The sequence below is a fragment of the Mus pahari genome, chromosome 9, assembly GCF_900095145.1.
Source record: "Mus pahari chromosome 9, PAHARI_EIJ_v1.1, whole genome shotgun sequence".
In the NCBI taxonomy this organism is placed as follows: domain Eukaryota; kingdom Metazoa; phylum Chordata; class Mammalia; order Rodentia; family Muridae; genus Mus; species Mus pahari.
The window spans coordinates 48277296-48305118 of NC_034598.1; the positions used below are offsets into that span (position 1 = coordinate 48277296).

Here is a 27823-nt window from a genome sequence, read left to right on the forward strand (position 1 = left end):
AGAGAGAGAGAGAGAGAGAGAGAGAGAGAGAGAAGAAGAAGAAGAAGAAGAAGAAGAAGAAGAAGAAGAAGAAGAAGAAGAAGAAGAAGAAGGAGAAGAGAGAAGAGAAGAGAGAGAAGAGAAGAGAAGAGAAGAGAGAAAAAGAAAGTGGAGAGCAATTCATGACAACTCATGTTGACCTCTGGTCTCCATGTGTACTATCCCTTGAACATGTACCTGTGCTCACACACACACACTGGTTCTAAGCCTATATTATAAAGTACAAGACATAGTCAAGCATTCCTTGCTGGTTCCATGGTATTAAGGAAAGGGAGAAGGGACTGAAAATAAACCAAACTCCTAACTAAAGCCAAGTGATTTTACAGTCCCAAAAGAAAGCAAGAAGGTAAAGGCAGAATGTATATTAATGGTTAAAAAGTAAAACTGACTTGGAGAAAGGACGCAAAAAGGGCTCCAAAAGTCATATATGCTGAAACAGCTTTGGCTGTCATTTGCAGTTTATCATTAACCATTAACAAACAAACTGATTTATCATCTCTAGTTAAAGATGCCTTCTGATTATATCCTGAACCTCATTAAATACCATTGATTAGCTGAAATAGTTGTTGAACTACATGCAATAAAACTAGTTCAAAATAGAAAAGTCACTGGTAAGGCAAAAATGTGATACAGGAGGCCAACCTCCGTTATCCTAATTTTTTCTCCTAGCTACCTCCTGGCCAGCTTCTACACCAAGTATGATGCTGCTCACTTCCTCATTAACACTGCCTCGCTGCTCAGCGTGCTGCTGCCTAAGCTACCCCAGTTCCATGGGGTTCGTCTCTTTGGAATCAACAAATACTAAAAGATGGGTTGCTAGTTCTGCAGGCATTGAGGGAAGGCACTGGAACTAATATATAATGTTTTCCCTTCTCCACACTATCTTCTGTATCTTGGAAGCCTGAGAGATAAGATAAACCTTTCTAAACTCCAAGAAGGAAGAAACTGGGAAATGGGGTTCCTGGGTCCAGTCTTCCTAGGGTCAAGGTCCTCTGAATCAGGGAAGGTGGATGAGGTCAGGGCCCTACCACTCACTCCTCTATCTAGCAAGAAAGAAGGTGGATGAGGTCAGGGCCCTGCCACTCACTCCCCTCTCTAGCAAGAAGCCATCGGGGTTTGGGCAGCTTTTCTGGTGATTATGGTTTTCCATATCTTCTAAACCTACCAACTTCAAGTTCTGTTTTGCTGTACATTTTTCTTAAAATAAAGTCTTTCAGTTATGGCTGAAATTTGATAAACAAGGATAGAGAGATGTTCTCATAATAGTGGGGAGAAAATACAAAATGCTGACTTACTATAAAAAACTTTTAAGCAAAATTTTGTCACTACTCCTTTGGTCCAATACCTTTCACTCACAGCTAACAGCAAGGAAAGAATTCTCAAATAAGAAAAAAGAGCTCGCAAATGAAGAGTGGAGGCACACGCCTATAATACTAGCCCTCAGGAGGTGGAGGCAGAGGCAGGAGAATCACTGCAAGCTGGAGTCCAGCCTGGTTACACAGTAAGACCCTATCTCCAAAAGAAAATAGAAAAAGACTCCCAGCTACATGGGTAAAGAAGAGAAGGAAGATGTAAGTTGCCAGTTATATATTTATAGAAAGATAATNCCCTGGCTTTAAATAGATATGTACATACAAATATGAACAAACTTAAAAAAATACAAACCCTTGGCTAACAAGGGGGCCTCTGGGAACCCCTCTATCCTTCCCCCTCACCCAAGGGCACAGGGCATAAATCTGCTTTTTAAAAATTAATTTTGGCCATCCTTGCAACAACAAGCCTGAAGTTAGGTGTCTTACCCATAAAGTGAAAGTCAGAGGAAAAAAATCAGTTTCCATTCTTGAGTTCTGTGTCTCCAAAATCTGCTTGTGGACGTTGTACATCGTGGTGCGCACTAGGCTCCGCACCACGATGTACAACGTCCACAAGCAGCTGTCTAGACTAGGTCCAGCCCCTAAGTTCTTTGCTCTAACCAACTCCTATTTCTTTGGTATTGTCAGAAAACAAGATTCAGTTCCTGGGTGTTGGGGGAGAGGGAGAAGAGGTCATAGGCTTCCTCTAAGTACTGAGTGAACAATTTAAAATGTTTCCCTTTTTAAAGTATTTTAAAATAAATCAAATTCCATCCTGTGCTGTACNCAGCCCTTTTGACTCCCTGACATTGATTTGAGGAAGGAAGAGAAGGGGTGTCATCGTTGAAAGGGCCGCCTCACTTTCTTCCGCCGTTTAGGTTTGGCTTCTCCCTTGGGTACTGAACTGNTGGGCCTAGAGGTCGAAGTGGTCCCAGGGCCAGGGTGAGGTGCGGCAAAGAAGTTCCCATTGGACATCGGCCCTGGAGGTACTTGAAAGATCCGGCTCAAGAAATCTTGCAGGTCAGCAGGAGGGGACTCTGGAGTGGCCCTGAGGGAGAAAAGATAAGACAGAAGACTTTATAGTCGGCTACCAAACTTAACCACACACCGAGTCAGTGCCCAAACTTCCTAGAAAGCAAGGCATCTGAAACCATACAACTGACATAGTAGGTGTGGGAGAAGAATCACCTACCTCTGCCGGCCACTGGTGCCCGGTACCCGAGAACCAAATGAGATGTGGTAAGGGACTCTGTGGGTATCTGGGGAGATGCCCACACGCTGGCATCCAGCCCACTCTGCAAACAGAGATAATTACCCAAAACATTAATTCATAGCAAATGAGATGAAGAAATAAGATCTTGTATTTTGAGGTCAGAAGTGTACCTGTGATGTCATACACCTTTCCATCCATCAGCGCAAAGTAGGTGATCTTGAGGCCTAGCATGCTTGACTCTGCCCAAAAGTCTCCTTCCTCAGCAGGATGCAGCCTGTTACACTCAGCACAGTATCTGGCACTCTTGGGTTCCCGGTCCATTTCAAACCTCCTGCAACCCAACACAATAAATCCTTAATACTTTTCAAATGTTCATTACTGTCAAAAATGGCCCAAACACTAAAGTTATCTTTATTCAGCTGTAATTCCTGCCTCTCTAGCCTCTGCCTTCAACTCTAATTTTGCGGTCTTGGTGTGAAGCCCAGGCTAATTACTCATGTAATGCTTCCATCTTAAACTCCCAAGTGCTGGTATTACAAGGTTATGTTTCCACACTCTGCTTTCATATTTCTCTATCTATTTTTTCTTTGTTTTTATTAGCATATAACAATTTAGACAAAAACAGCTTTGATTATGTTTTCATATGTATACACACTGTACTTTGATCCTGCGCACCCCCTGCTACTTTCTCTTTTTTCTCCCCCACATTCCCATTACACCTTAAAAGTACTGTTCTGTTTTCATGTCCTATCCTTGTTAGGAGGTAGGAAGTGACCTAATCAGTTTTATTAGGGTTGCTTACAAGGGCATGGGCACCTTATCAGTGGCTATACAACTAAAGAGATTTTTCTCTTCCAGCAACCATTAACTACCTATAAATCCTCAAAAAGTCAAGGCCTTGTAAACCTTTTCTTTTTTTCTTGCTGCTTATTATTTAACACACACACCCAAAAGCCACACCTATGTTAAAGATTTTACAAAGGTGACTGATTAGAACTAATACTGACTATGGAATCTGAATAGTGTGGGTCTTTAGGCAAATTATCTTGGACAATCTTCACCCCTTTGATAGCCATCTATCCTCTGCCACCTGTGTTTCACCTCACAGTCTTGAGTATTAGGTAAGCCCTTCTGCAGTGTACTAATACACACTAGATTCCACCAATTCAAAAGCTAAGTACATCATCACATTACATATGAGGCCAACCTGACATTCCCACCAGTGCAGTTAAAACCTATCTTCAAGGGGTTGGAAAGATGGTTTCGGGGCTAAGAGTGCTGCTTTTCTTGCCAAGGACCTAAGTCTAGTTCCCAGCACTGACAGGAGGGAGGGCTCACAACCATCTCTTAACTCCAGGTGCAGGAGATGTCCCTTTTCTGACCTCTGCAATCACCAGACACATGAGACATATATGTACATGCAGTCAAAATATTAATACACTCATAAATCTTAAAATAAATTGTTAATACTTGTCTTATAAACTGTGTTCTATACCTAAAATTTGGGCTAGTGTGATGGCTCAGTGGAAAAAGCATGTGACCATAGTTCAATTCCGTAGGTTCATGTGGCCAAAGAAGAAAACTCCCAACAAGTTGTCCTGGGACTTCCACACATATGCACCTCTGTACACACGCACACATGCATGAATGCATGCATGCATGCAAGCAAATGCACACACATAAGTAAGTGTAATTTTAAAGTTTTTTTTTGTTTGGTTTTTTTTGTTTTTTTAATTCAGGATCTGGAAAGATGACTCAGCAGTTAAGAAAGCCCTTGTTGCTCTTGTAGAAGACATAGTTTTGATTCCCACCACCCACATGGTGGTTCATGACCATCTGTATGTAACTCTAGTTTTAGGGACTTTGATGCCTTTTTTTTTTTTTTTTTTTTTTTTTTTGGTTTTTCGAGACAGGGTTTCTCTGTATAGCCCTGGCTGTCCTGGAACTCACTTGGTAGACCAGGCTGGCCTCGAACTCAGAAATACGCCTGCCTCTGCCTCCCGAGTGCTGGGATTAAAGGCCTGCGCCACCAGGCCCGGCTTTTTTTTTTTTTTTTTTAATGGATGGAATCAGAGTACCATATTTTACTTTGCTTTTAAAAAATTTTTTTATGTGTATGAGTGTTCATCTGTGTACCACATGCATGTCTGGTGCCCTTGAAGGCCAAAAAAGGACACTGGGCATCAGATCCCTTGAGAATGGTGTTATGGATGGCTATAGGCCACCACATTGTTGTTAGAAATTAAACATGGGTTCCCTGGAAGAACAGTCAGTACTCTTAACCACTGAGCCATCTCTCCAGCCTCAATCTTTTTTTTTTGTTGTTTTGAAATTTTTTTATCATCTTTTAAGTTACCTGCATGTGTGCCTGTGAGCACATGCATGACTAAATGCCCTCAGAGCCAGAGGTGTCTGGCTAGAGCTATAGCTACAGACAGTTGTGAACCACCTGTTCCGTGGTACAAGAGCCGAAATCAGATCCTCTGGGAAAAGAACAAGTGCTCTTAACCTTGGAGCCATCTCTCCAGCCCTAAATCCTCAATTGTTTAGTAGTAGGAAAAAGTAGAAACCTTGGGGGTCACAGTCTGTACTCCCAGGAAGGTCTTTGGTTACCTAAGCCCTAGTGTAGCTGCCATCCTCCTGCCCTCCTGTTTCATACCTATGCTTTCCTTGGCATCTGCTGCACATCATAGTGTTCATTGCCTCCTTGAGGTCATCCTGTAGCTTTGACAGAAACTCATTCACTGACCGGCTGAGCTCATTCTCTGCCATTCGTTTCCTAAAAAGAGAAAGGCTTTGTAAGTCAGAGGGTATTAAGGCACAAGAGAGACAGATCTGGATGCCTCTCGAGTAGTGGTTCTCAACCTTCCTAATGCTGTAACCCTTTAATACAGTTCCTCATGCTGTGGTAGCCCCTAACCATAGAATTACTTTTGTTGTTACTTTTTAAGTATAATTTTGCTACTGTTATATAATATATTAATAATAAAATATATGAATAAACCGGGCATGGTGGCGCACGCCTTTAATCCCAGCACTCGGGAGGCAGAAGCAGGCGGATTTCTGAGTTAGAGGCCAGCCTGGTCTACAAAGTGAGTTCCAGGACAGCCAGGGCTATACAGAGAAACCCTGTCTCGAAAAACAACAACAACAAAATATATATATATATATATATATATATATATATATATAGCTGATTGAAGGATATCTGATAGTCAACCCTTGCACAATGGTTGTTGGGAGCCAATGACCCACAAGTTGAGAATGACTGCTGTAGAGGCTGCTAGCTAAGTTAAAATAAAAATTGAAGTTCTTTCTGCCTGACAGCCTCCACCCACAAGACCTTCCAATAGAGGATTTTCCATCTACTTTACCTAAAATGTCCCATTTCAAACTCACATCTCATATTCCTTCCGCCTCTCTGGGTTGCTGACAATGTCCCAAGCTGCCCGCAAAATTTTGAAGGCCTCCTCAGCCCGTGGATGGTGATTTTTATCAGGATGGACCTACACAAAACACAAAACATTTTCATCACAGACTCATCCCAACCCTCCCCCATCTCAGATCGTGTGTGTGTGTGTGTGTGTGTGTGTGTGTGTGTGTGTGTTTGTGCATGTGTGTGCACTATGTGTGTACTATGTGTGTTCCTGGTGCCCCCAAAGGTCAGAAATACGTGTCAGATCCCTAAGAATAGAAGTTATAGGCAGTTGTGAGCCACTGTGAATCCTGGGAACTGAACTTTGTTGTTCTACAAGAGCAACCTCTAACCTTTTCTAAACCATCAATCCAGACCCTTATCTCTTCTTAAGATTTTTAAGAGGTAACAGATCCTGCTGAAGTGGAAGTTGTAGGTAGCTGCAGCTGGGTGCAGAGAGCTGAACCTAGGCCCCCTACAAGCACATGTTCCTAACTACTAAGCCATCTCTCCACCTCCTCACAGATAGTCTTTTATCAAAGAGTCATCTTTCATTACCCTTCAGAAAATCAATACAGCTTCAGGGTCAAGTACCCCAGCTTTGCAGAGATCTGAGTGTAAATCCAGGCTTTCCTTTTCCTTTTCCTTTTCCTTTTCCTTTTCCTTTTCCTTTTCCTTTTCCTTTTCCTTTTCTTTTTTTTTTTTTTTTCCTGAGACAGGGTTTCTCTGTGTAGCCCTGGCTGTCCTGGAACTCACTTTGTAGACCAGGCTGGCCTCGCACTCAGAAATCCACCTGCCTCTGCCTCCCAAGTGCTGGGATTTAAGGTGTGCACCACTACCGCCCAGCTCAGGCTTTCCTTTTTTTTTTTTAAAGATTTATTTATTTATTATATGTAAGTACACTGTAGCTGTCTTCAGACACTCCAGAAGAGGGCGTCAGATATTGTTACAGATGGTTGTGAGCCACCACGTGGTTGCTGGGATTTGAACTCCGGACCTTCAGAAGAGCAGTCAGTCGAGTGCTCTTACCTACTGAGCCATCTCACCAGCCCCTCAGGCTTTCCTTTTAAGTTGTATGGCCTTGAGTATTTTTTTCTGTTATATATTTTTAAGAGGATTAAATAAGAATATATATGAAGAAGCAGGGAGATGGGCCAATGGGTAAAAGTGCTTGCTGTGCAAGCATTAGGACCTGCGTTCAAATCTCCATACCCACATAAAAGCTGGACTATGCATAGATCAAGCCCCTACAATCCTAGCATTCCTACAAGGAGATGGAAAGCAGGCAAGAGAATCCTCAGAAGCCAGCTAGCCTGACGTAAGCAATGAAAGACCACAGAGAACCTGTCTACACAGGGTGGAAGGCAAGGACCAGCACCTGAAATTGTCCTCCCACCCCACCCCACCCCACACCACGTGTGCAACAACATTCATATACAACACAACACACACAAAATTCCCATATAAAGTATCTGGCTCTAGGGTGATCTATCATTCTGGTTCTTCTGAACTATCCCAGATTAGCTCAAAAGTCCCATGTATACGCAAACTCCTTAGCCCCAGACAAACGGGGATATAAGTAACCCTACCTGACATTTAAAGCCCTTGCACTTAGTTTTATTAGCAGTCTTAATATAAAAGCTTCCAGTATGTTACACCTTCAAACTCATCCAACTTCAAAATTTCTTATCAAAGTTGGAAGTACAAGCTCATTCCTATAATTCCAGCACTCTGGATGATAAAGCAGTAGAATCATGAGTTCAAAGCCAGTCTCCTTTCTCTCTGCTCCCATCTCCCTGGTACTTCCCTCCCCCTCTCTCCCCCTCAGATCAGATCAGATGTAAGCTCTCTGCTACTACTCCATGCCTTGCTGCTGCCATCTTCCCTGCCATGATGGTGTTAGACTCACTCTCTGAAACCATAAGCAAGCTCCCAATAAAATGCCTTCTTTTGTAAGTTCACAGCAATAAAACAATAACCAAGAGAGCCTTTATCTGAAACCTTCTACTAGTCTGCCTCTGTTCCAGAACTGAAAGTATATCAATCTTTCAGTTATAATCTCAGCCTTTTTATATGCTTTTTCAGCCTTTTCTCCACAACAAATAACAACCCATCTTCCTACAGCACCCTGATTGTTCCCATCTGCACTACCCAGAAGTATAGAATGAATATTATCACTTATGCCAAATAAAAAAGATACTTTTAGACTTCACAGTCTCAAGCTAATATAAAAGCTTCATATGACTATGAATAAACATACTCATATTGGAGCCTAGGTTATATAAGAAAAGCCAACAGAAATTCTATCCCAGAACAAGAGAGATCTTTGGGGTAGAGCCAGGTATATAAAGGATGGGACAACTACTCCAAGAGAAGTTGGAAAACAAAAATGTTTGTAAGAATGATATTGCCAGGGTCTGGAGAAATGGCTCAGCAGTTAAGAGCACTGACTGCTCTTCCAGAGGTCCTGAGTTCAATTCCCAGCAACCACATGGTGGTTCACAACCATCTGTAATAGAATTTGATGCCCTCTTCTGGTGTGTCTGAAAACAGCTACAGTGTACTCATATAAATGTAATAAATCTTTAAAAAAAAAAATGATATTGCCCAAGAGAAGATATGTGCCAAAAGTTCTAAAGGTAAAACAAATGGGGTCCTACCACTATTACTAACAATCTGAGGGGGGAAAGTAATTGTTATCCACTCTAAGAATATCCCAAGCCATCCACCAAGAAATGCATTTCCCACCAAACTTAGTTCCTTGTTAATTATCAGTCTAGGGTCTTCCTGAACCTTTGTCAAGGAAAGCCTTAAGTGTCCATTCCTCTTTATGTCATACAGCCACTATAGTAATTTGAAAATCGTAATGTTTTAATGATTCTGACCCATAGATTCAGTACAAGTTGGCCTCGGGTGTAGTTTTATACATATTACTTATATTCATAATGTAGTTTTACTTGTACATACAGAAACAGCAATAGCAGAGCTGGGGCTTTAGCTCGATTAGAGTACATGCCTAGAATGAGCAAGGCTCTGGGTCTGATCCCCAGCACTGCCAAAAAGTGGTAATTTCTCAAGTATATAGTGTATCAAAACTCCTACCTACAGACTTAACAAAACCAATCATATCTTCTTACACACATGCGTGATACACATATCTCTCTATTGATTTATGCTCCTTTTTTCTTTCTTTTCATACTCTTGTTCTTAAAATTACTGTTTTCAGGTTAAAGTGTATGTACCTCAATGGGAAAGCACCTGCCTAGCATCCACAAGGCTCTGGACTCCATCCCCAGTACAAGGAAACAGAAGCTGTTTTCTTCCTGGTCCTGGAATAACCACTCAAATGCACATCCTGAACACTCATACTATGTCTACACTTGCCTCTCTAGGAAGAGGCAGATTTTCTCCATGGTAAAAAAAAAAAATCCCTTTGGGGCTGGAGAGGTGGCTCAGTGGCTGAAAACACTTGATGCTCTTACAGAAGACCCAGGTTCAGTACCAGTTCCTACATAGTGCCTCACAACCATCAGTAACTCCAGCTCCAAGTGATCCACACTCTTTTGATCAGTTTGGGTACCAGGCTACATGTGATGCATATACATGTGTTGAAGTAAACACTCATACACATAAATGATCCTGAAAAGATAATTTCTTCCTGATTTGCTTTGGGCTGGGAACTCTGGCTGCTGTGCTGAGGTCAGTGACAAATAAGTCATCACAGTATCCCAGGACTGTGCTGATGGCAGTGGTTACTCAGTAGACAGAGACCTGCCAACTGCCACGCAGGGGCTGGGAAGATGCCCAGAGAGCTGCCTTCCACCACGCAGCACTGGTGGGCCATAGACACACAGAAGCCCACGCCACACAGTGTGGACAGAGGCGGTCACCCAGAGGCCCTGGGTACCTGAGTGGTACTCAGGCCCAGATGCAGAACTTTGAGTTGATACACTCCAAAATCTACATCATCTATGAACTGTTGGGGCACATAAAAAGGCTGGTCATGCTGATCCAAAGCAGCAGGATCCCCATGACACCAGGCGACAGGATAACCAGAAGGATCCTGGTGAGGATCTAATATTGGTGGTGTCACAAAAGCCAGAGACCTCAAACCAAACTCACGGCAATGAACTTTTCCAAGTGAAGATGTGTGGTTGGTGTGGGACACTGAACAACACACTACAACTTCCACGACGAGACATTTTCTATGCTTTGTTCTGTTTGGTGTGTGTGTGTGTGTATGTTTTAGGTGAGAAGCTGCAAGAGCACACAGGGAGATGAGTGGGACTGGGGTACAGAATGTGAAACTGACAAAGAATCAAAGAATGGTTGAGAGCACTGACTGCTCTTCCAGAGACCCTGAGTTCAATTCCCAGCAACCATGTGGTGGCTCACAACCATCTGTAATGGGATCCGATGCCCACTTCTGGTGTGTTTGAAGACAGTGACAGTGTACTCGTATCAATAAAATAAATAAATCTTAAAAAAAAAAAAAAAAAAGATAGTTTCTTTAAATTCTTCCTTTACTGTTCATGGTGCTGTATGTGTAAGCCCAGCCTTTCCCGAGCAAAGGCAGGAAAATCACAAATTCAAAGCTAGCTGGAGCTACACAGCAAAACCATGTCCCAAAACAAAACAAACATCCCTTTGCTCATGTGACAGTAACTAAGGGGCTGTCTGACTAGGCTCTTCCCGACCCCAAGGAAAGGAGCTGCACTTAGCCGCTGTAGAGTAAGTCCAACCCTTTCTTTTATATTACCCCCCTCCCCAAAAGACCTCATGACAACGACTTAAGATGGAGAAAAGTCAGATTCCTAGTCAGAGAGACACCTGTATGACTCCTTCCCAAGAATGCTGCCCTTAGCTAAGTAGTGGCAAAGCCTGTAGTCACAGCACTCACAGATGGAGCCAGGAGAAATCATGAGTCCCAGGTCAGTCTGTCTACAAGGTGAAACCCTAACTCAAAAACAAAACAACGGAAGGAAATCCTTCACCTTCAAGTTGGCCTCCTGCTCACCTTCCCTTGACTCTACACTCCCTAAAAACTGGAACAGAAAATATGGGGAAAGAGCAACAAGCAGCAGCAGAGGATACTCACCATTACTGCTAGCTGCCTATAGGCCTTCTTGAGTTCAGTGTCAGATGCTGTAGCTTCAACNCCCAGCACATGAAAAGGGTTTAGTTCATCTTCAGGAACCCCAGTCATGGTCAAGAGTCGGGCCACTTCCTCTTCAGGCTGGCAGTATCTCCCACTAGCTACAGGTGCATTGCCCTGTTTCTTAGTCCTCTGCTTGACCCAGGGCAGCTCCTNCCAGCCCCACTGTATTAACCTTACCAGCTGCTGCCATGGTCTGCTATCTTTCAGCAGAGTCAAGCAATGATGCAAGGCTGGAGAATCNAGCCAAGAGAACAGCCGAGCGGTCTTATCCCTCCAGCCTAACCGGTTGCCCAGTCCCACCGAAAACCTCCAGCCCAACTGTAGACATCCCNAAAAGAGGGCTAGAGCCAGGAGGAGGAAAGCTCCCACTACCCTAAGAATACGGATGAGTAGCCCTGCCACACAGAAGAGGCTCTGCCTTAGAAACTGGAACATCACTCGGGCCCAGACCCCCACCCAGACTCGANAAAGGTCCAGGTCACTGCCTTTCAGCTTCCTGCATGCATAAATGAGATGGCCACAGGTTTCCACATACTCTCCCACCAATACCAGAAGTTCAATCAGCCACCAGAAGCCTGCTTGTCCAAGCTGACATAGTTCCTCTACTCCCCACAGTCCCAGGCCTCTGCGCTTATCTGTCTGACTTCGTTTTCGGGCTAGCCGATGACGACCTGGGGCCTTGGGTTCTCTGCGTCCACTATCCCGAACATCCTCCTTGATCAGAAAACGGTGCTTCTGCCTCCGGGACGGGGGTTTCTTTCCACTGGACACACGTGAAAAATCACTGGGAAATTTAAGAGGTTCCTCATCATCATATTCTTCTTCCAACTCTTCATCTTCCCCCAAGGCTGGAGAGGTGCAATGGTGGCAAATGCTGCTAGAAGAGCCATCTCCTTCCTCGGCGTAAGTCCCTTCTAGAACCCCAGGGCTTCCCTGGCAGTTACAAGCAGATGGAATGGAAAGAAAAGGAGGACTCCCATCNTCCTGGTACCCAGTCTCATTCTCTCTTGAGAGTTCCTGGTCCACTCCTGACTCTTCTGAACCTGTCTCGCTCTCATCAGGGTAGCCTCCTTCTCTAGGTGGTCCTGGACCCCTTGGAGGACCATGGCTTGGATCCGACCAGTGGGCTGGATTTGGAGGCTGTGTGTACTTAGGGCCAGAGTGCTCTTTGAGGCACCGTGTACCATTAGGAGCAGTCTCTGCCGAGTCCCTGAGTCCTGAGAATGAAAGTATTTCGGGGTCCACAGAGGATCCTGATGTACTGAGGGAGGAACCACCACTGCGGTGGGCTCCACACAACCCTCTTTCTCCCGGGTGCTTCTGGGCCATGACCCCGGGGCTTCCTGAGGATTTTAGGTCACTGCCATCATTGCCTGTAACAAAGATATCAAGTTGGGAATGGTCAGGGATAGAACCAAGAGTTAAACAATCTCAAAACGATATATTCAATGTACTCACTCCCCAGGCAGTGTTAGCTCAAATTCTTTGGGGTCGAATATTCGCTAACCCTAACAATAAACGTGAATTAGGCAGACCACAAACCTGCTTGCACCAACCCCGACCTCAGAAACCCCCTTACTCCCGAAATCTTATTTTTTTTTTTTTGTTTTCTTCTTCCTCCAAGAAGCTAACAATCTTCAATCAGGGAAATGAGGAGGGAGGGGGGTGCCGCAAAGGGTGTGGTCGGGCGTGGGGGGGGGGATTACTCTTAGAAAAAAAGACTGCCTGAAAGAGGGAGGCCGCAATCTGTCTGAAAAGGGTGGGGACCGTGCAGGGCTAGAGGAAAAGCTGAGGGCGGAGCTTCGGGGTGCCCCTGCAAAAGATCACCCGAGAACCCACCGACTGGGTACCAGGGGCGAAGGCGACGTACCGAGCAGCGGCGGTAACTCCTCCCTCCTCAAGCAGCTGCGCCTGAGGCCAGGGGGAGCTGCCAGGGGGAGCTACAAGAGCAGCTCCCCCGGCTCCGCCTCCCGCTCACGCTCCGCTTCCGCCTTCCGTCCCCGCCACGGCCGCCTACTTCCACTTCCGGGGTCACCGGGGGAAAAGACAGGAAGGAAAGAGAAGAGCGGTTGGCCGAGGCACTCGCTTGCGCGGCTGGCGCCGAGTCAATCGAGGAGGCGGCGCTAGAGCATCCGGCCCCACCCCTTAAAGTGCCCTCCGCCGCCACGCAGGTCCGGCTGTAAGCGAGCTGAAGCCTGCGGACTGTACTCCTTGTCGTCGCTGCTGAAACGGAGATGACGGGCAGCCGCCGAACCACACACCGTCTTTGGCGTGCAGACAGACACCCAGGGCACGCAGAGGAGCCAGCGACCCTGCTCGCCCAGACCCTTCCCTGTCGGCTGTCCAGCCAAGAAGAAGAGAATTGTGTGTCCCGGACTAGCTAGCCCCCTAACTACACGCGACACTTCTCCTGGACCCAGCCGGCGAGCTTCCACGCCGCCGATCCGCCCCCTGTGAACGCGGCGCAAGGGCCGGGCCGGGGGATGCGGGTAGGGGAATCTGGCTCCACGAAGCTCAGAACCTAGTCCAGCGTAACAGAACCCCGCACTCCTCTGCGTGCTGCTTTGCATCTCATTTACATAGTAAGCTTTGGGTCGTAGCCAGCACGCTCCCCCACCCCTACGCAGACCCTGATAGAACCTCTCTTCTGCACTCCTAATGCCTTACAGTTCTGCCAGTGTCCCTGCCAGGCCCGTCTTGCTCCACAAGTTTTTTCACCCATGAACACCCCCACCCAGCACTAGTTAAAAACCCTTCTGCGCATCCCGGATCCCGACCACCCAGTTCTCCAGAAGACAATACTCCAATTCTCTGGGAAGTGGAAGAAACCAAGTTGGACCAGCGGGTGCTTTGGGACCCCATTTGGGCTTTGAAAACGTTAAGTTGTTAATTGATCTCCTTAGCATTCGGAGACCTTCCGTCTTAGTCTTGATGGGCATCACAAAACTCTTCATTGCTATGGTTAGGGGGCGTCCCTCGTCTTAGATTAGAGAAGTGGGTAGCCTGGGTTCCCCCACAGACAGAGGTAAAGATTGAGGGGGCCCGCCCCGTGATGTCATCTCCCCCCCACCCCATACACACTCCCTGTCTCCTTCCCCCACACACACCCCCGCCCCCAAGCTAATTGCATTTAGCTCACTGGGTTTGGGCTCCGACTTGCCTGAGTTTAGGGAGCAACAGAGCACAGTAGCCCAAGGGGGTGCCTGCGGCCAACAGCCACCCGTGTGCCTAGGACCTCTGGGCTGGAATGAAGCTGGAGGTCTAGGGAAGCAATTCCACCCCTTTGCTCTCCTCAGCCCTGCAGGGTGGTGAGTAGTTAACACCCTTCCTGATCTCTCCTTGTTTTGTGTCCCAAACTCTTAAGCGATTGAGAAGAGCCCCGGGAGTTCTCCAGTCCTTCAGCCTCAGTATCCTAAAGACGGTAGAAGGAAAGTGCATCCGCACCACCCTACACCCGCAATGCCAGCCTCTCGTCTGTGATCCTTCAAGATCAGCATCAAATCCCATTGGCAGCCCAGGCGCGCCTGGATGAGAGGGTGGGTGGAACAATTCCCATGCGAGTCTGAGGCTAGTAGCAAGTGGATACCAAGATGTGAGGAGACATCTGTGGGCAAGGCGCCTGCTTACTCCATGTAGGGCGATGGGATTTGGACTGGCTGTATTCGGCTTTCCCCAACCACTCCATCTCGGCTTGAAGCCAAGACTTCAAAATCCGGACAGAGGCTGACTGGGTGACTCTTTAAGTCCTTATTTGAAACTTTTAAAGGTCTGTTCCCTTTCTTCCTTGAGGGTTGCATTTAGCTCACAGGGTTTGGGCTCCGACTTGCAGGAGTTTAGAGAGCAACTCCAAGCCTGGGGGCTGCCTGCAGCCGATGGCCACCCGTGTGCCTAGGACCTCTGGGAGCTGGATGAAGCTGGAGGTCTAGGGAAGCAATCCCAGCCCTTTGCTCCCCTCAGCCCTGCAGGGTGGAAAGCGGTTGTTCTGAGACCCTAGGGTGACTCATCCTCCCCTCTTCTTCCTCTCCCTCTTTATTAACCCTACCCTATCTGGTTCAACGGGGTTAGTATTAAATCCCAACTACAGATGAGAGGAATTGCTTTTTAGTTGAAACAAGTCATTTTTTCAAAAGATATGGAAGTACAGAATCACCAAGATTTGTGGTTTCTGCTCTCTATTCTCTTCCAGGTTTACCAGCCCCTGCCAGCTAGCTATGGATGGATGAAAGGAGATTTCTCTAACCTTCCATTCTGTGACCACCTTCTCTTCTACCATGGAGAAAGCCTCGTTGCCTCTGACTATAACATCTCACCCAAGGCCCTTTAACCAACAACTCCCAGAGCCTCCAGCCCCGAGATGTGTCTTGGAACCCCAGGACAGCCTCGACTTGGCCCCTGCCCTTGTGTGTGCCCTTTGCTGCTGCTTTGGAATCATCTACTGCTGCTTTGGTGAGAGAGGGCAGGGCCTGGGGGGGGGAGGGGCAGGGCAGCCGCCCAACACTGCTATCCTCAAGAAAGATGCCAAATGTCTTCCTTGATCCCAGGCCACTTCACCTCCTCTGTCAGGAGATGCCTACCTTCAGAATTTTCCATCCTGTCTCTCCCAGCTTCCCATCATTCTGCTTGCCTCTGGCTCTCACTCTGCCTCCTACCTCAGAATTCCATTCCTAGTTTATCCCTTGCACCAGAGATTTCAACTCTCCCCAGAATCTGAATCAGTCTGTGGTGATTTCCCATGTACCGTTGCTGGAGGACCTAGACGCTGTCCTGCTTTTTTTTCCACAGTGCATCCACTCTGCCTCCTGGTTTCTCTACCTATCCCCTTGGAATTTCTGAGTTCCCTCCTTCTATCACTGGGCTTACACTTCTCTTTCCCTTTTCCTTGAGGTTGCCACGGTGTGCTGTACCTGACTTCTGCTCCCTGGTTAGCTGTTCCTCTCCCAATACACCAGAGCCATCCCTGTAGGACCCCCTTTCTGCTTCTCAATGTCTCCTGCCTCCCTCCCCAGGCTACCGCTGCTTCAAGGCAGTGATGTTTCTCTCCGGTCTGCTGTCAGGAGCCCTGGTGATCTTCCTCCTGTGCCATAAAGAGCGGGTGCTAGAGACACAGCTGAGCCTGGAGGTGAGCGCAGGCATCGCGCTGGGCATCGGACTCCTCTGCGGCCTGGTCACCATGCTGGTCCGCAGTGTCGGGCTCTTTCTGACCGGTCTCCTGCTAGGTCTGACCCTGGGTGCTGGAACCTTACTGGGCACTGAACCCGTCTACCAGCCACATTCAGCCTGGGTGCCAGTCGGCGGACTAATGGGACTGGCACTGCTGGGAGCCCTGCTCACACTTCGGTGGCCACGTCCATTCACAGTCCTGGGCACAGCACTGCTAGGTGCTGCGGTGCTGGTGGCCTGTGCTGACTACTTCCTGGAAGGACTGGCACTGGGCACTAGGCTGGGTGAACGCCTGCAGGCACTTCCAGAGTTGCCTCCTCTCTGCTGGTATAGCTGGGTCTTGCTGGGAACCTGGCCAGTCTTGGGGGCTCTTGGGACACTGGCCCAGTGGAAACTCATGGCTGAGGAACAAGGGAGCCACACCAATGGTGAGTTTATCCTGTAGTACAAAAAGCAGCCAGCCTGCCCCTGCTTGTGTCCCTGGATCCTATCCTTGAGGGGAGGGAAAGATGGAGAGATGAGGACTGGGGAGGATCCCACATCAAACAGGGCAGGGCACTGAAGGACAGTTAAAGCTGAACTAGCCAAAGGAAGTCTGGGTAGAATGAGAAGGAAAATCACCAGGAGATGCAGAGCAGTTATTTCAAGACTGTTATGAGAGGGCAGAGGAATCCCAGAGAAGGATAGGAGAAAAATGTAGAAGAAAATCCAACAACGGAAGGGAAGTTGAGGCTTGAGAGACCCACAGCAGTAAGGTCAAGTGGATTTCTGTGGCGTATGTTTCTTTTGGGGGTTGGTATTCAGGGCCTAAAGAATCCCCCTTGAATCTGTATTGCCTCCTCCCCAACAGTGATCTTGAGCCACCAGCGAAGGCATCTCCAGCTCCTTCGGATCCATCAGCAAGAAGCTAAGAGACATCGGAACTCTTCTGGGACAGGACTGTGTGGAGGCAGCTACCGGAGCCAGCTTCCCCCCAATATCCGGAGTCCAGCTCCAGTGAGTAGGAGGGTGGGACACCCTTGTTGGGCGTAAGGGGGCTGATGGTGACCAAATGATGGCCAGGAGGAGCTGGGGGCTCTGACCCAGGACCTTTCTATTACCCTCTCCACCCTGTATCCATTTAGAGTTATCTGCAGAGTCTTCGTGAGTGTGAGCTGGCACCATGCACCCAGGCCACGGGCCCCCACTGTCCTGGACCTGGATTCTGATTGCAGCTCCACTGTCCTGCTTACCACGCCTCACTCTGACCAGACCTGAGCCTGACCTCCTGACATGGGTACCCCGGGTGAGGGCAGGAGACTGCTAAGTGGATAGGGCCTGAGCCCATCGAACCCATACAGATTTCCCTACCTCTTAGACTTGGGAATAGGTTCTGTGCCCAGACCAACCCTTTTAGAGACAGGCGGAGAAAATTCTTATAAAGATGGGGGGCGGGGGGGGAGACAAAGTGCAAGCACCTACCTCCGTCCAGTAGTAGGGGTGCCCTGGTCTCTAAAGACACTGATCTGAAACAAGGAGGTGTGCCCAAAATAGCTTTTTATTAATTTCTGTAATGCTGAGGTGGAACCCAGAGCGTTGCCCATATTAGGCAAGTGTTCTGAACTACAACCCATTCCCAAATACCTGGGTTTTTGTGTTTTTTGTTTTTTGTTTTTTTGGGTTTTTTTGTTTTTTTGTTTTTTTTTTTTTTTGGTTTGTTTTTGTTTTTGTTTGGTTAGATTGAGGTTTTGGTCTTTCAAAACAGGGCTTCCTTGTATAGCCCTGGCTTTCCTGCAACTCACTTTGTAGACCAGGCTGGCCTTAAACTCACAGGGATCTGCTTGCCTGTGCCTCCCCAGTACTGGGACTAAAGGCATGCACCACCATACCCAGTGAGTTTTTTGGCAGAGGAATGGCACAGAAGTTCCCGGCTCCTTACTCAGGGCTAAGTGGGCTTCTGGTTGGCCTTTCTTCCTGGACCCCATACTCTTGAATCCTGCTACCTCGGTGGGGAGCTCCATCTTCCATGGTGCTTTGCCCCCTCTCCTCAGTGGAGGAAGACCACAGCATCTGCCTCAGCTCCCCTCTCTCCAAAAGCTGGCTCCTTGATCTTTTTCTCAGAGGAGCCTGGTCTTTGGGGTTGCACTGTAGCCAAGTGCCTTCTGTCTTTTAAAGTAGCTTTCCTCCTAAACCAGAATTCGGGCCCAGCTACTAACCATTCTAATTCTCCCTCCTCTGATTCTCCTGACCAAGATCTATTCCCTGGTTTCCCAGACATATTAAAGAAAATATATCTTTCCCCCGAGCAGCAGATCTGTAATAAGAGGGAAGAAGAACAAGGAATTTGGGAATAAAATGGCATTGAAAATTCACCCGGGGAGATGTGCCTCTACCATTGCTGCTTTTTACTTTCTTTGCACCACAAAACAAAGCTAATATGCCCCCCCCACAAAGATCTGCTATGGCACCTATATGGCATACACTACCATATATAATGCACACATACATATCATACATATACATGAATATACCCAGACAACTCAGTTCTCTCTTCGGAACATGAAGCTAGCCTTTACTAAACACAGATGTTCCAGGATCTGTCAGATACTTCACATACAGTATTTTCATCTAACATAACAATCCTGTAACATTGATATTAATCTTACTTTGTTAATAGGGAATCCGAGGTTTGACAAGGTTAATTAGCTAGCCAAAGCCACACATAGGTGGCTCAAGGACTCCAAATCCCAAGCTCAGTTTACTGGCCATGACATTTTCTCTCACTTTATGTTGGAAGAACACAACCCAGGTATTCAATACCCAGCTGTTAGCTGCTGCCTCCTGTCAGCTAAAGCCCCAACTGACAGCCGGAAATGGTAACACATGCCTTAAATCTAAAAAAAAAAAAAAAAAGTGCTAGGCATGGTAGCACAGGCCTTTAATCCCATAGCTCAGGGGGCAGAGGCAGGTGGATCTCTGTGAGTTCAAGGCAGCCTGGTGTACATATCTACACAGAGAGTTTCAGGATAGCTGATAGCCACAGCCAGTGCTATGCAGAGACCCTGTCCAAAAAAAAAAAAAAAAAACCTCCACCAGAGAATAGATGTCACACTTGAAACAGCTATATGACAAGAAGAAACGAGAATTGGAGACTGAATTAAGTGGACACCTTCTAGGAACACAGGAACGTGGTGTCCAGAAGTGGAACATCTAGGGGCATTAGGCCTAGTGCCCATTTGGTAACATCTGCACAACCCTAATGAGCAAACACTGAATAGTTCTCAGGCCCCTAGCAGGGTGACATTAGCAGAGAATGAGAGGGAGGCCAAGGTTGATGGAGTGGTACCCAAGACTGTGTCTGTGGTTGAAGGAGTAACATCCCTGGTTAATGAGTCAGTGTCTGGTGTCTGAGGACTACAGTGCATCCAGTGTGTCGTATTTCTGGGATAGCCCTTTGCCACTCGAAGTTGCTGGTTAAGGCGCCAATACTCTTTGCCCTTGAAGAAGTAGACTTGGCCATCTTGCCAGCTCATAGCAGCCGAGGGTTGGTCTGGCACTCCAGTAAACAGTTCCTTGATTGGTTTGGGGTAGCGGCTAAGGTCAGTTCTGGCCAGTTCATCCCATTGCCAGTATCCTGAGCCCTAATTTGTGGTGGATAGAGAAAAGTAATGAGGAAAGAGCATAGGGACTCCAGAAGCTGGCCCAAACTGTAGAAGTTCAGCCCCGTGAAGGATGAGACTGTGCCCCTCCTCAGAAGGGATTACCTTCAGTTCTGTTATACCTTAAAAAGGAACACCTTTTGATTAACAGGCCAATAGAGAGCTGCATCCAGGTTGGGTTCTACTCTGTTGAGTTTCATGGGAAAGCCAGGAGACATCTTGAAATCCACATACCGCCACACCTTGTTTCCTGAGAGTGGTCAAAGGAAGAGCAAGCCACCTCTGTCATCAGATGGGCCTTTGGGTCCCCCTCGCAGAAACTTCTCAGTGCCTCCTCCCATCCAAAGGTTTTTAATGACCAGGCCATTAGATATGACCTAAGAACCCCACTTACCCTTGAAGAAATGAGTCCGTCGTGTCCGGGGAGAGTAGACGGCAGCATCTAGGTTTCCAGGAAGCCCCTCCCAAAGGGCAGATATTCGGAACAAGGGGCCTGGCCCTGAATCTGTTACAGTCCACACATAGTCACCCTTGAAAGCATAGGTCTTCCCACGAGGCCCTGAGAACAGAAGCATGTCAACAAGTTTAAAAAATAATGACTCATGAGTATCTCCAGTGCTCTCCTTACTGGTCACTGACGAGCTATTCAAAAACAAAACAAAACAAAACAAAAACAAACCTCACTCAGCTTCTAGAGAAAAGGGCAGAGAAAGCATAGAGATGAGCCTCTCCTTTGTTGTTCATAGCCCTCCAGTTGGTCCCCTTTGGAGACCTCGTGCTCCACTCCAGGTAGCTTTTAAAATTCTTCCAACCAGGGGCAAAGCCTTCTCTAATAGGCATTGCAACAAATTCCGTTTTGTTACATTTCCATGTGTGTTTTGTTTTGTTTGTTTTTCCAGACAGGGTTTCTCTGTGTAATCCAGCAGCCCACTCTGTAGACCATGCTAGCCTTGAACTCACAGAGATTAACCTGCCTCTGCCTCCGGAGTGCTGGGATCAAAGACATGTGCCACACTGCCCCAGCACATGAATTTTAATAAGGTGGCAACCATGGTAAATGCTTACCCAGGTATCTTTTGTTTGTTTGTTTGTTTGTATTTCCAAGACAGGGTTTCTCTGTGTAGTCCTGACTGTCCTGGATCTCGCCCTGTAGACTGTCTTGTCCTCAAACTCAAGAGATTTACCTGTCTCTGCCTCCCCAATGCTGGGATCAAATAGGTGTGCTACCACTGCCCAACTCTCCAACTACCTAGCCCTCCTTAATCTGGCTCTGAGTGATCCCTCCCCATGCTACAAATCTTCCCTGGTTACTGCCCTCTTCCTGAAATCCAACCCCCAATCCTGTTACAGTCCCATGTCATCTCTATTTGTCTAGGTCTTGGAGTCAATAGCCTGACCCCATTGCCCGTCCACAGCCTGTCGTGGAAAGGGTCTCACCCAGCATCATGGCGTCCACCTCACTGCTGCAGGGGTTTGGCATGGGACCGGGTTTTTCGGTCACTGGAGACACAGTGAGCATCTCGGTCTCTTCCTCCTCATCTCCTGTCTCCCGGCTCTTCTTGCCTGTGAGGTGGAGTAAAACAATGTAGTGAAAGAAGTCCAAACACTCAGCTTTTCTGCTGGTCAACCATTTTCATCGATGGCCCCACAGAAAGAGGAAGTGGAATTTTAAGAAGTTTCTCTTGGTGCCTGTGATATACAGGAAAGAGACACAGCTTTGTTCTGAGAAGCCTCAGCAAGGAGGAAATTTCCTGGAATGTATACTCTGCATCTTCAAGAATGGGGTTGCTAGGCGTGGTGATGCATGCCTTTGATCCCAGCATAAGGGCTGGATGCAGAGGCAGGTGGATCTCCATGAGTTTAAGGCTAGCCGGAGCTTCATGGCAAGTTCCAGGACAGCCAGAGCTACATAATAGAGACCCTGTCTCCAAACAACAACAAAAAGAACTAGGGTGTGAGGAGAGAAAGTCCAGGAAGGATGGCTAAACATAAGAGTCAAAAATAGAGACAGCTTCTGAAGATGAACAGCTTGAAGATCTGGGCAGAGGAAGAGAAAGAGGCCAAGCCATTTCACGCCCATGAAAGCTAGTATCGTCTCCTTGAGCCTAGAGAGTTATTATTCAGACTGACTCTTATGCTCACCATAGAGAGCCTGGATCCCTGCCACATCATCTGGATGCAGCTTGAAGAAGGGCTGGTAGCCAGCATAGACAGGAGCCATGAGTGCCTGGGTATATCGGGAGTGCCCAAGTCCCAGGGCATGGCCTACTTCATGGGCCGCAATGATGCGCAGATTCACTCCTTGGTAGGTCCCTTCAGTCCAGAATTCATCTTTATCAAAGTGTATACTTCCAAGCTCTGGGATGTCAGCATGGGCCAGGACCTTTCCTGGGACAGAAGGAAAGGTAGACAGTAATGTTAGAGGCCACACTGACAGAGCACACCCTGCGGGCTCTATACTCAAGCTGCTGTCAAGAGTGATAACACACCTGTAATCACAGCACTTGGAAGATAGACACAGGAAGATCGGAAGCTCAGCGTCAACCTCAGGAGCACACATGTCACATGTCAGCCTGGGCTGCATGAGACCCAGGGTGCACCTAGTTTACATCATAGCTAGCTTAGGTGCTTCTTCCTGATTTCCCAGGCATCACTCAGGGAAGCCCAAAATAGAATCGTCACCTCCCCAGCCACCTCTCCTCTGTGACTCAGTCCCCTCTCAGATGAAGTTTGAGAGAGGAAGTGAAAGCCAGGCATAAGACTGCAAGAGGAAAATTAGTAAGGGCCCAGCTATATGAGACATGGCACCTCTGGGGACTATTAGAATGTCAGAGTACAGGGTATAGGCGGATAAAACCGACAACCTGAACTTTAAGATCCCAGGGTAACTGGCTCAAGGAGACAGTGTATTGGTGAGGTCTGTAAGTTGAGAGCTTAAGAACCAGTACCTACCAGGCCCATCAAAGGTATTGGAGCAGTAAGGGCTTTGGCGGCCATGGAAAGAGAGGCGAATGTCAGCCCAACCAGCTTTCACCTCCCGGAAGGTCAGAGGAGCCACGCTGCTCCAGTACTTAAAGGCTTGATGCAGGGCTGCTCGGACTCTGGGGAGTGAGAGGCTGGAGGGCACGTTTAAGATGCGGAATGTCAAGTGCTTCTTTCTCCAGTGGCCTGGTTAAGGGACCAGAAAGTGAAGTTAGAAATACAATATGGAGAGCCGCCCAGGGTGAGGGTACTCAGCGCCCTCCTTAAGAGGCACTAAAGACTCCAAACTGTCCCAGTGCCACCAACACTCAGGCTGCCCTCTCCTCCCCGTCCCAGGCTCAGTCCTCACCCAGAAGCAAGTATTTAAGAGACTTCTGGTTGAAGGGATCCTCCAGACCACAACGGGGCTGCTTCATACGGGCCCTTGTGGCGTCATCCATCTGACCGGAAACGGGCAGTTCAGATGCTTCCTGGAAAGTTCTAGAAAGAGGGGGAGAGCGAGAGGTCTACAAGGGTAGGTGGATCTGGAATGGCTGGAAATTGAGGATCGATCTTTGGCCTCCTTGTGCCCAAAGTAATGACAAAGAATGGTACAAAGTCTCTGAAGCTGACACAGACACGGCAGTCCCTAGGGCTCATAACTGGGGCTTTGTCTGCAGAAATGGCGGCACTCCAACTCTGTTTTCAGGATGTTTTGAGGAAGACTGCCCTGAAGTGTTGCCTCCCTCCACACCTTCTACCTTTCTGATCTAGTGAGTACCCCAACTCCACCCCCTGGCCACCCTCGGGAGCATCTCCCTGCACAGTCTCACCAGGTTACCCACTTCAGTCATCCATACTCGCCTCCCAGCCTGCACCGGGACAACTTCAATCCATACCTTTACACATGCAGTACCTCCTGTGGGCTATAAGTACCTATCAATATTTTAGCTACAAAGGACGGGGCCTCCAAAGGAGTGCTCTGGCCTAGGCAGATCCATGGGCTGTGTTTCTCATTTTGTTTATCTTTCAAGGAAAGGTCTCTCCCACTATAGCCTAGACTGGTCTCAAACTCACTTTGTAACACAGGATGGCCTCAAATTCATGCCAGTGCTCCTTCCTTAGTTTCCTGAGCACAGGGATTAACGATGCGAGCCACCACGCCTAGCTGTTTGGGTTTGTTTTTATTTTTAAGATAATTTTCTTTCTTTTTATTTGTATGAGTGTTTTCCCTGCATGGACGTAAGTATACTCCATGTGTATAGCGTACAGAGACAGAAAACTGGAGTCATAGATGGTTATGGGCTGCCATGTGAGTGCTAGGAACCGACCCTGAGTCCTTGTCCTCTACAAGGCCAGCCATTGCTCTCAACCACTAAGCCATCTCTCCATCCTCTTTTTTTTTGGACAAGGACTGGCTGGGTGTTCATGGTAGCTCATTCAGTGATACCAGGACAAACAGGAGGATTAGGAGTTCAAGGTCATCCTCATTACACAGCAGGTTCAAGACCAGCCCAGCCTACATGAGACCCTATCTCAAAAATCAAAATGGGGAACTGGGGAAATGACTCAGCAGTTAAGAGAATTTCTGTTCTTACAGAGGTCCCAGGTTCCATTTCAAGCATCTACATGGTGGTTCACAACCATCCTAAACTCCAGTTATAGAGGGTCTGATGTCCTCTTCTGACCAGCTCAGGCACCAAGCATGCAGGTGATATACATACATTTATGCATAAAATAAAATTAATAAATCTAAATGAATTTTTTAATCAAAATGGGCCAGTAAAGTAGGTCAGTGGGTGAAGGACTCACTGCCTGACAAACCTGACTACATATGCTCAATCCCCAGGCCCCACATGGTGGAAGGAGAGAAGTGACTCCAACTGCTTCTCCTCTGATCTCCACACATGTACCATGGCATGTGCACCTAAACACACACAGACGTACAGAAAAAATAAACGCAATTTAAAAAACTTTAAAAAACAAACAGCTCTGCACTCAGAGGCAGAGGCAGGAGGATTTCTGAGTTTGAGGCCAGCCTGGTCTACAGAGTGAGTTCCAGGACAGCTAGGCCTACACAGAGAAACCCTGTCTCGAAAACAACAACAACAACAACAACAAAAAACAACAACAACAAACAGCTCTAATTAAACTCAGTGGGTCACAAAGAAAATAGAATAGGGAAGGAATGAAGGGGAATGAGAGGGTAATGGGGCAAGAATGACCAACACACATGCATATATACACATGTACATGCATATACATATACACGAATACATGCACAATACATACACATACATACATATATACATATACATACATACACACATACATACATATACACATACACATACATACATACATACATACACATAAGCATACATACATATACATACACACATACACACATAGATACACATGCATGCATACATATACACATACATACACGCATACATATACATACATGCGTATACATACACACATGCATACATACATACATGCATACATACATACATACATGAAGTTGTCAAAAGCAATACATTTAATGACAAGGACTCTAGCTCAGTATAGTGGCTCATAACTATAACTGTAGCACAGTGGAGACTTGAGACAGCCTGATTCCCAGGAGTTCTAGGCCAGTCTAAGCTACAGTGTGAGAATCAAAAAGTAATAATAAAAATGAAAAATAAAGATAAATACTCATCCTGTTTCCGGCTCTTTTCTTAAAATGTTGTCCTTAGCTAAGTGGTGGTGCCACACACCTTTAATCCCAGCACTACAAAGGCAGAGATAGGTGTATCTCTCAGCTCAAGCCCAGCCTGGTCTAGAGAGTGAGTTCCAGAACAGCCAGCCAGAGCTACCCAGAGAAACCTTGGAAGGGGAGGTGGGAAGGGGACATGGAGGAGATTTTCATTCTTCTGTACATTTCTGTATACGTAAATGTTGTTTGTGTATGTTCAAGTGCCTAAGAAAGCCAGAAGAGGGCATCAGATCCCACTACAGACAGTTGTGAGTCACCATATAATTGCTAGGAATTGAACTCAGGACCTCTGGAAGGGCAGCCAGTGCTCTTAACCCCTGAGCCATCTCTCCAGCCCTAGTCTCCAACTTTTTGTTTGTTTGTTTTTGTTTTGTTTTTTTTTNTTTTTTTTGAGACAGGGTTTCTCTGTGTAGCCCTGGCTGTCCTGGAACTCACTCTGTAGACCAGGCTGGCCTCGAACTCAGAAATCTGCCTGTCTCTGCCCCCCAAGCGCTGGGATTAAAGGCGTGTGCCACCACTGCCCGGGGTCTCCAACTTTTAGTGCTTGTCTCTGCCACCTCAGTGCTGAGATCACAGCTGTGTACCACCACCCCTGACCTGTGTGTTCCTCATCCCTACTCTCCATCTCACCTCACCTCCTACCACCCTGAGTAGCGTCATCATCCTACAAGTCTCCACTGTGCATTAGAGTCAAGCAGAGGTGGGCCTGGGCAGAGGGAAGAACTTGACACCTCAGCTGTGTAAGCTTGCACCTTGTGGCCTTAAAGCCTCACCTTAGAGCCTCTGTGATATCTTCTAGCCTGAAGTAGTCATCAGCTCCTTCTAGAGGTTTCTGTAGATACCCATACTGCAACAGGTAATCCTATAACAACATGAAGATTGGAAGAGGGTTAGTCTCAGGGTAAAGCTTCCAAGTGACCTAAAAGAAGCTGGGTGTGGTAGTGCATGCCTTTGACCCCAACGCTCGGGTGGCAGAAGCAGGCATATCTCTGTGAGTTCAAGTCCACCCTAGACTGCATAGCAAGTTCTAGGCTAGGCAGGGATACATAGTGAGACCATGTCTCAAGCAAACAATCCAAATGAACTAACAGGCCAGATATGAGGGGACAGATACAGAAGGACTGTATGCCTGAGTGAGGGGCCTCAAATGGGACAAGGAAAAGAGCAGGAGGTGGGATACATGGATCAGGATGCAGAGCAAACAGGGAGAGGCAGGTAGGTTGGAGAGCAAGAAGAAAACCTAGAGAAGATTGCAGCATGGGTATCCCTGTCATTCCCGTGCTCTGAGCCCTCTTTTCCCAGAGGACTCACCAAGACTGCCTCCTTCTCTGTAGGCCCCAGAGCCCGGCCTGAGACTGTCATGGGAAGTAAGAAGGCCAGCCACAGCTGCTGCCAGTCCATGATCCCAGCAGACAAGAGCCCCAGAGGCTGCCTCTGACCTGAGACTTCTGAAAGCTTGGAGAAGCAGGGCTAGGCAAGGGACTCTTACCTCCAGGTCTTTGCTGTCAGCCTCTGATCCTCTTTATAAGCCTTCAGCTGTAGAGAATGGGGGTTGGGGGGACAGTGGGAGGTGACTCAGCCAGAGAGATGTTGCAACTCACCATTAATTAACTCCTTCCCTACCAAAGAGCAGAAGCCAAAAATGCCCCTAATGTCACCACCCCACCCCCAGAGTCCTCTGCTGGAGACCAGATGTCTCTCTGTACTGCTCTGGGGTCTGCCTCCTGACATCTTGAGAGCTAGAGTATCTAGAGAGATGAGGATAGGCCCAAGGCTGTTGAACGTTCCTGCTTCTCAGGGATCCAAGGCCAGAAAATCCCTCAGCTTCACATGTCCGTTTGCTTCTGATAGGGAAAATCAATAAGAGCAAAGAGTTAGAAGGCAGCAGAGGCAACATACAACGTGAAGGGATCAAGATGAGACCTGCTGCTGCTGCTGCTGCTGCTGCTGCTGCTGCTGTCGTTGTTGGAGACAGCATCTATGTGGTCCTGGCTATCCTGAAACTGCCTATGTAGGCCAGGCTAGCCTAGAACTCATAGAGCCACCATGATCAAATTGGGAGTTTAAGTAAGTCTAGCCTTGCCGGGCGTGGTGGCGCACGCCTTTAATCCCAGCACTCGGGAGGC

General features: G+C 47.4%; 4 protein-coding genes and 1 pseudogene across 12 annotated transcripts in view; 2 read left to right on the forward strand and 3 right to left on the reverse strand.

The window, feature by feature from the left end:
- Window positions 1-890, forward strand: part of Ormdl2 (ORMDL sphingolipid biosynthesis regulator 2) — a 3034-nt gene extending 2144 nt beyond the window's left edge. For both annotated transcript variants that reach the window (XM_021205294.2, XM_029542195.1), the window contains exon 4: window positions 709-890. In XM_021205294.2, coding sequence (XP_021060953.1) covers window positions 709-844 — 136 coding nt within the window. In that variant the 3' untranslated portion in view covers window positions 845-890. The remainder of the gene's footprint in view (window positions 1-708) is intronic.
- A 1075-nt stretch (window positions 891-1965) lies between these two features.
- Dnajc14 (DnaJ heat shock protein family (Hsp40) member C14) lies at window positions 1966-13212 on the reverse strand. 4 transcript variants are annotated; one of them, XM_021204817.2, is made up of 7 exons: window positions 13048-13103; window positions 11118-12550; window positions 6004-6110; window positions 5264-5383; window positions 2775-2935; window positions 2584-2686; window positions 1966-2439 (listed from the first exon to the last, which is right to left on the reverse strand). In XM_021204817.2, the coding sequence occupies exons 2-7, from the start codon at window positions 12504-12506 to the stop codon at window positions 2229-2231; spliced, it is 2091 nt and encodes a 696-aa protein (XP_021060476.1). In that variant the 5' UTR covers window positions 12507-12550; window positions 13048-13103; the 3' UTR covers window positions 1966-2228. The 4 variants fall into 4 exon arrangements, with proteins under 4 accessions (XP_021060476.1, XP_029398049.1, XP_021060475.1 ...); XM_029542189.1 differs by having other exon boundaries at window positions 1978-2439; window positions 13017-13212; XM_021204816.2 differs by having other exon boundaries at window positions 1978-2439; window positions 13005-13049.
- A 154-nt stretch (window positions 13213-13366) lies between these two features.
- On the forward strand, window positions 13367-17989 carry LOC110326798 (transmembrane protein 198-like). Of its 4 annotated transcripts, XM_029542193.1 has the most exons (6): window positions 13367-13759; window positions 14542-14713; window positions 15364-15623; window positions 16184-16765; window positions 17188-17333; window positions 17462-17989. In XM_029542193.1, the coding sequence occupies exons 3-6, from the start codon at window positions 15449-15451 to the stop codon at window positions 17543-17545; spliced, it is 987 nt and encodes a 328-aa protein (XP_029398053.1). In that variant the 5' UTR covers window positions 13367-13759; window positions 14542-14713; window positions 15364-15448; the 3' UTR covers window positions 17546-17989. The 4 variants fall into 4 exon arrangements, with proteins under 4 accessions (XP_029398053.1, XP_029398052.1, XP_021061049.1 ...); XM_029542192.1 differs by lacking the exon at window positions 13367-13759 and having other exon boundaries at window positions 14275-14713; XM_021205390.2 differs by lacking the exons at window positions 13367-13759; window positions 14542-14713 and adding an exon at window positions 14275-14485.
- Window positions 17990-19271: 1282 nt separating this feature from the next.
- On the reverse strand, window positions 19272-27228 carry Mmp19 (matrix metallopeptidase 19). 2 transcript variants are annotated; one of them, XM_029542191.1, is made up of 9 exons: window positions 27187-27228; window positions 26471-26559; window positions 23307-23437; window positions 22928-23143; window positions 22118-22363; window positions 21413-21538; window positions 20370-20534; window positions 20098-20225; window positions 19272-19957 (listed from the first exon to the last, which is right to left on the reverse strand). In XM_029542191.1, exons 3-9 carry the CDS (start codon window positions 23395-23397, stop codon window positions 19598-19600), a joined length of 1332 nt encoding a protein of 443 aa, XP_029398051.1. In that variant the 5' UTR covers window positions 23398-23437; window positions 26471-26559; window positions 27187-27228; the 3' UTR covers window positions 19272-19597. The 2 variants fall into 2 exon arrangements, with proteins under 2 accessions (XP_029398051.1, XP_021061476.1); XM_021205817.2 differs by lacking the exon at window positions 27187-27228 and adding an exon at window positions 27009-27180.
- A 263-nt stretch (window positions 27229-27491) lies between these two features.
- The window catches only part of LOC110326092, a 2439-nt pseudogene continuing 2107 nt past the window's right edge, over window positions 27492-27823 (reverse strand).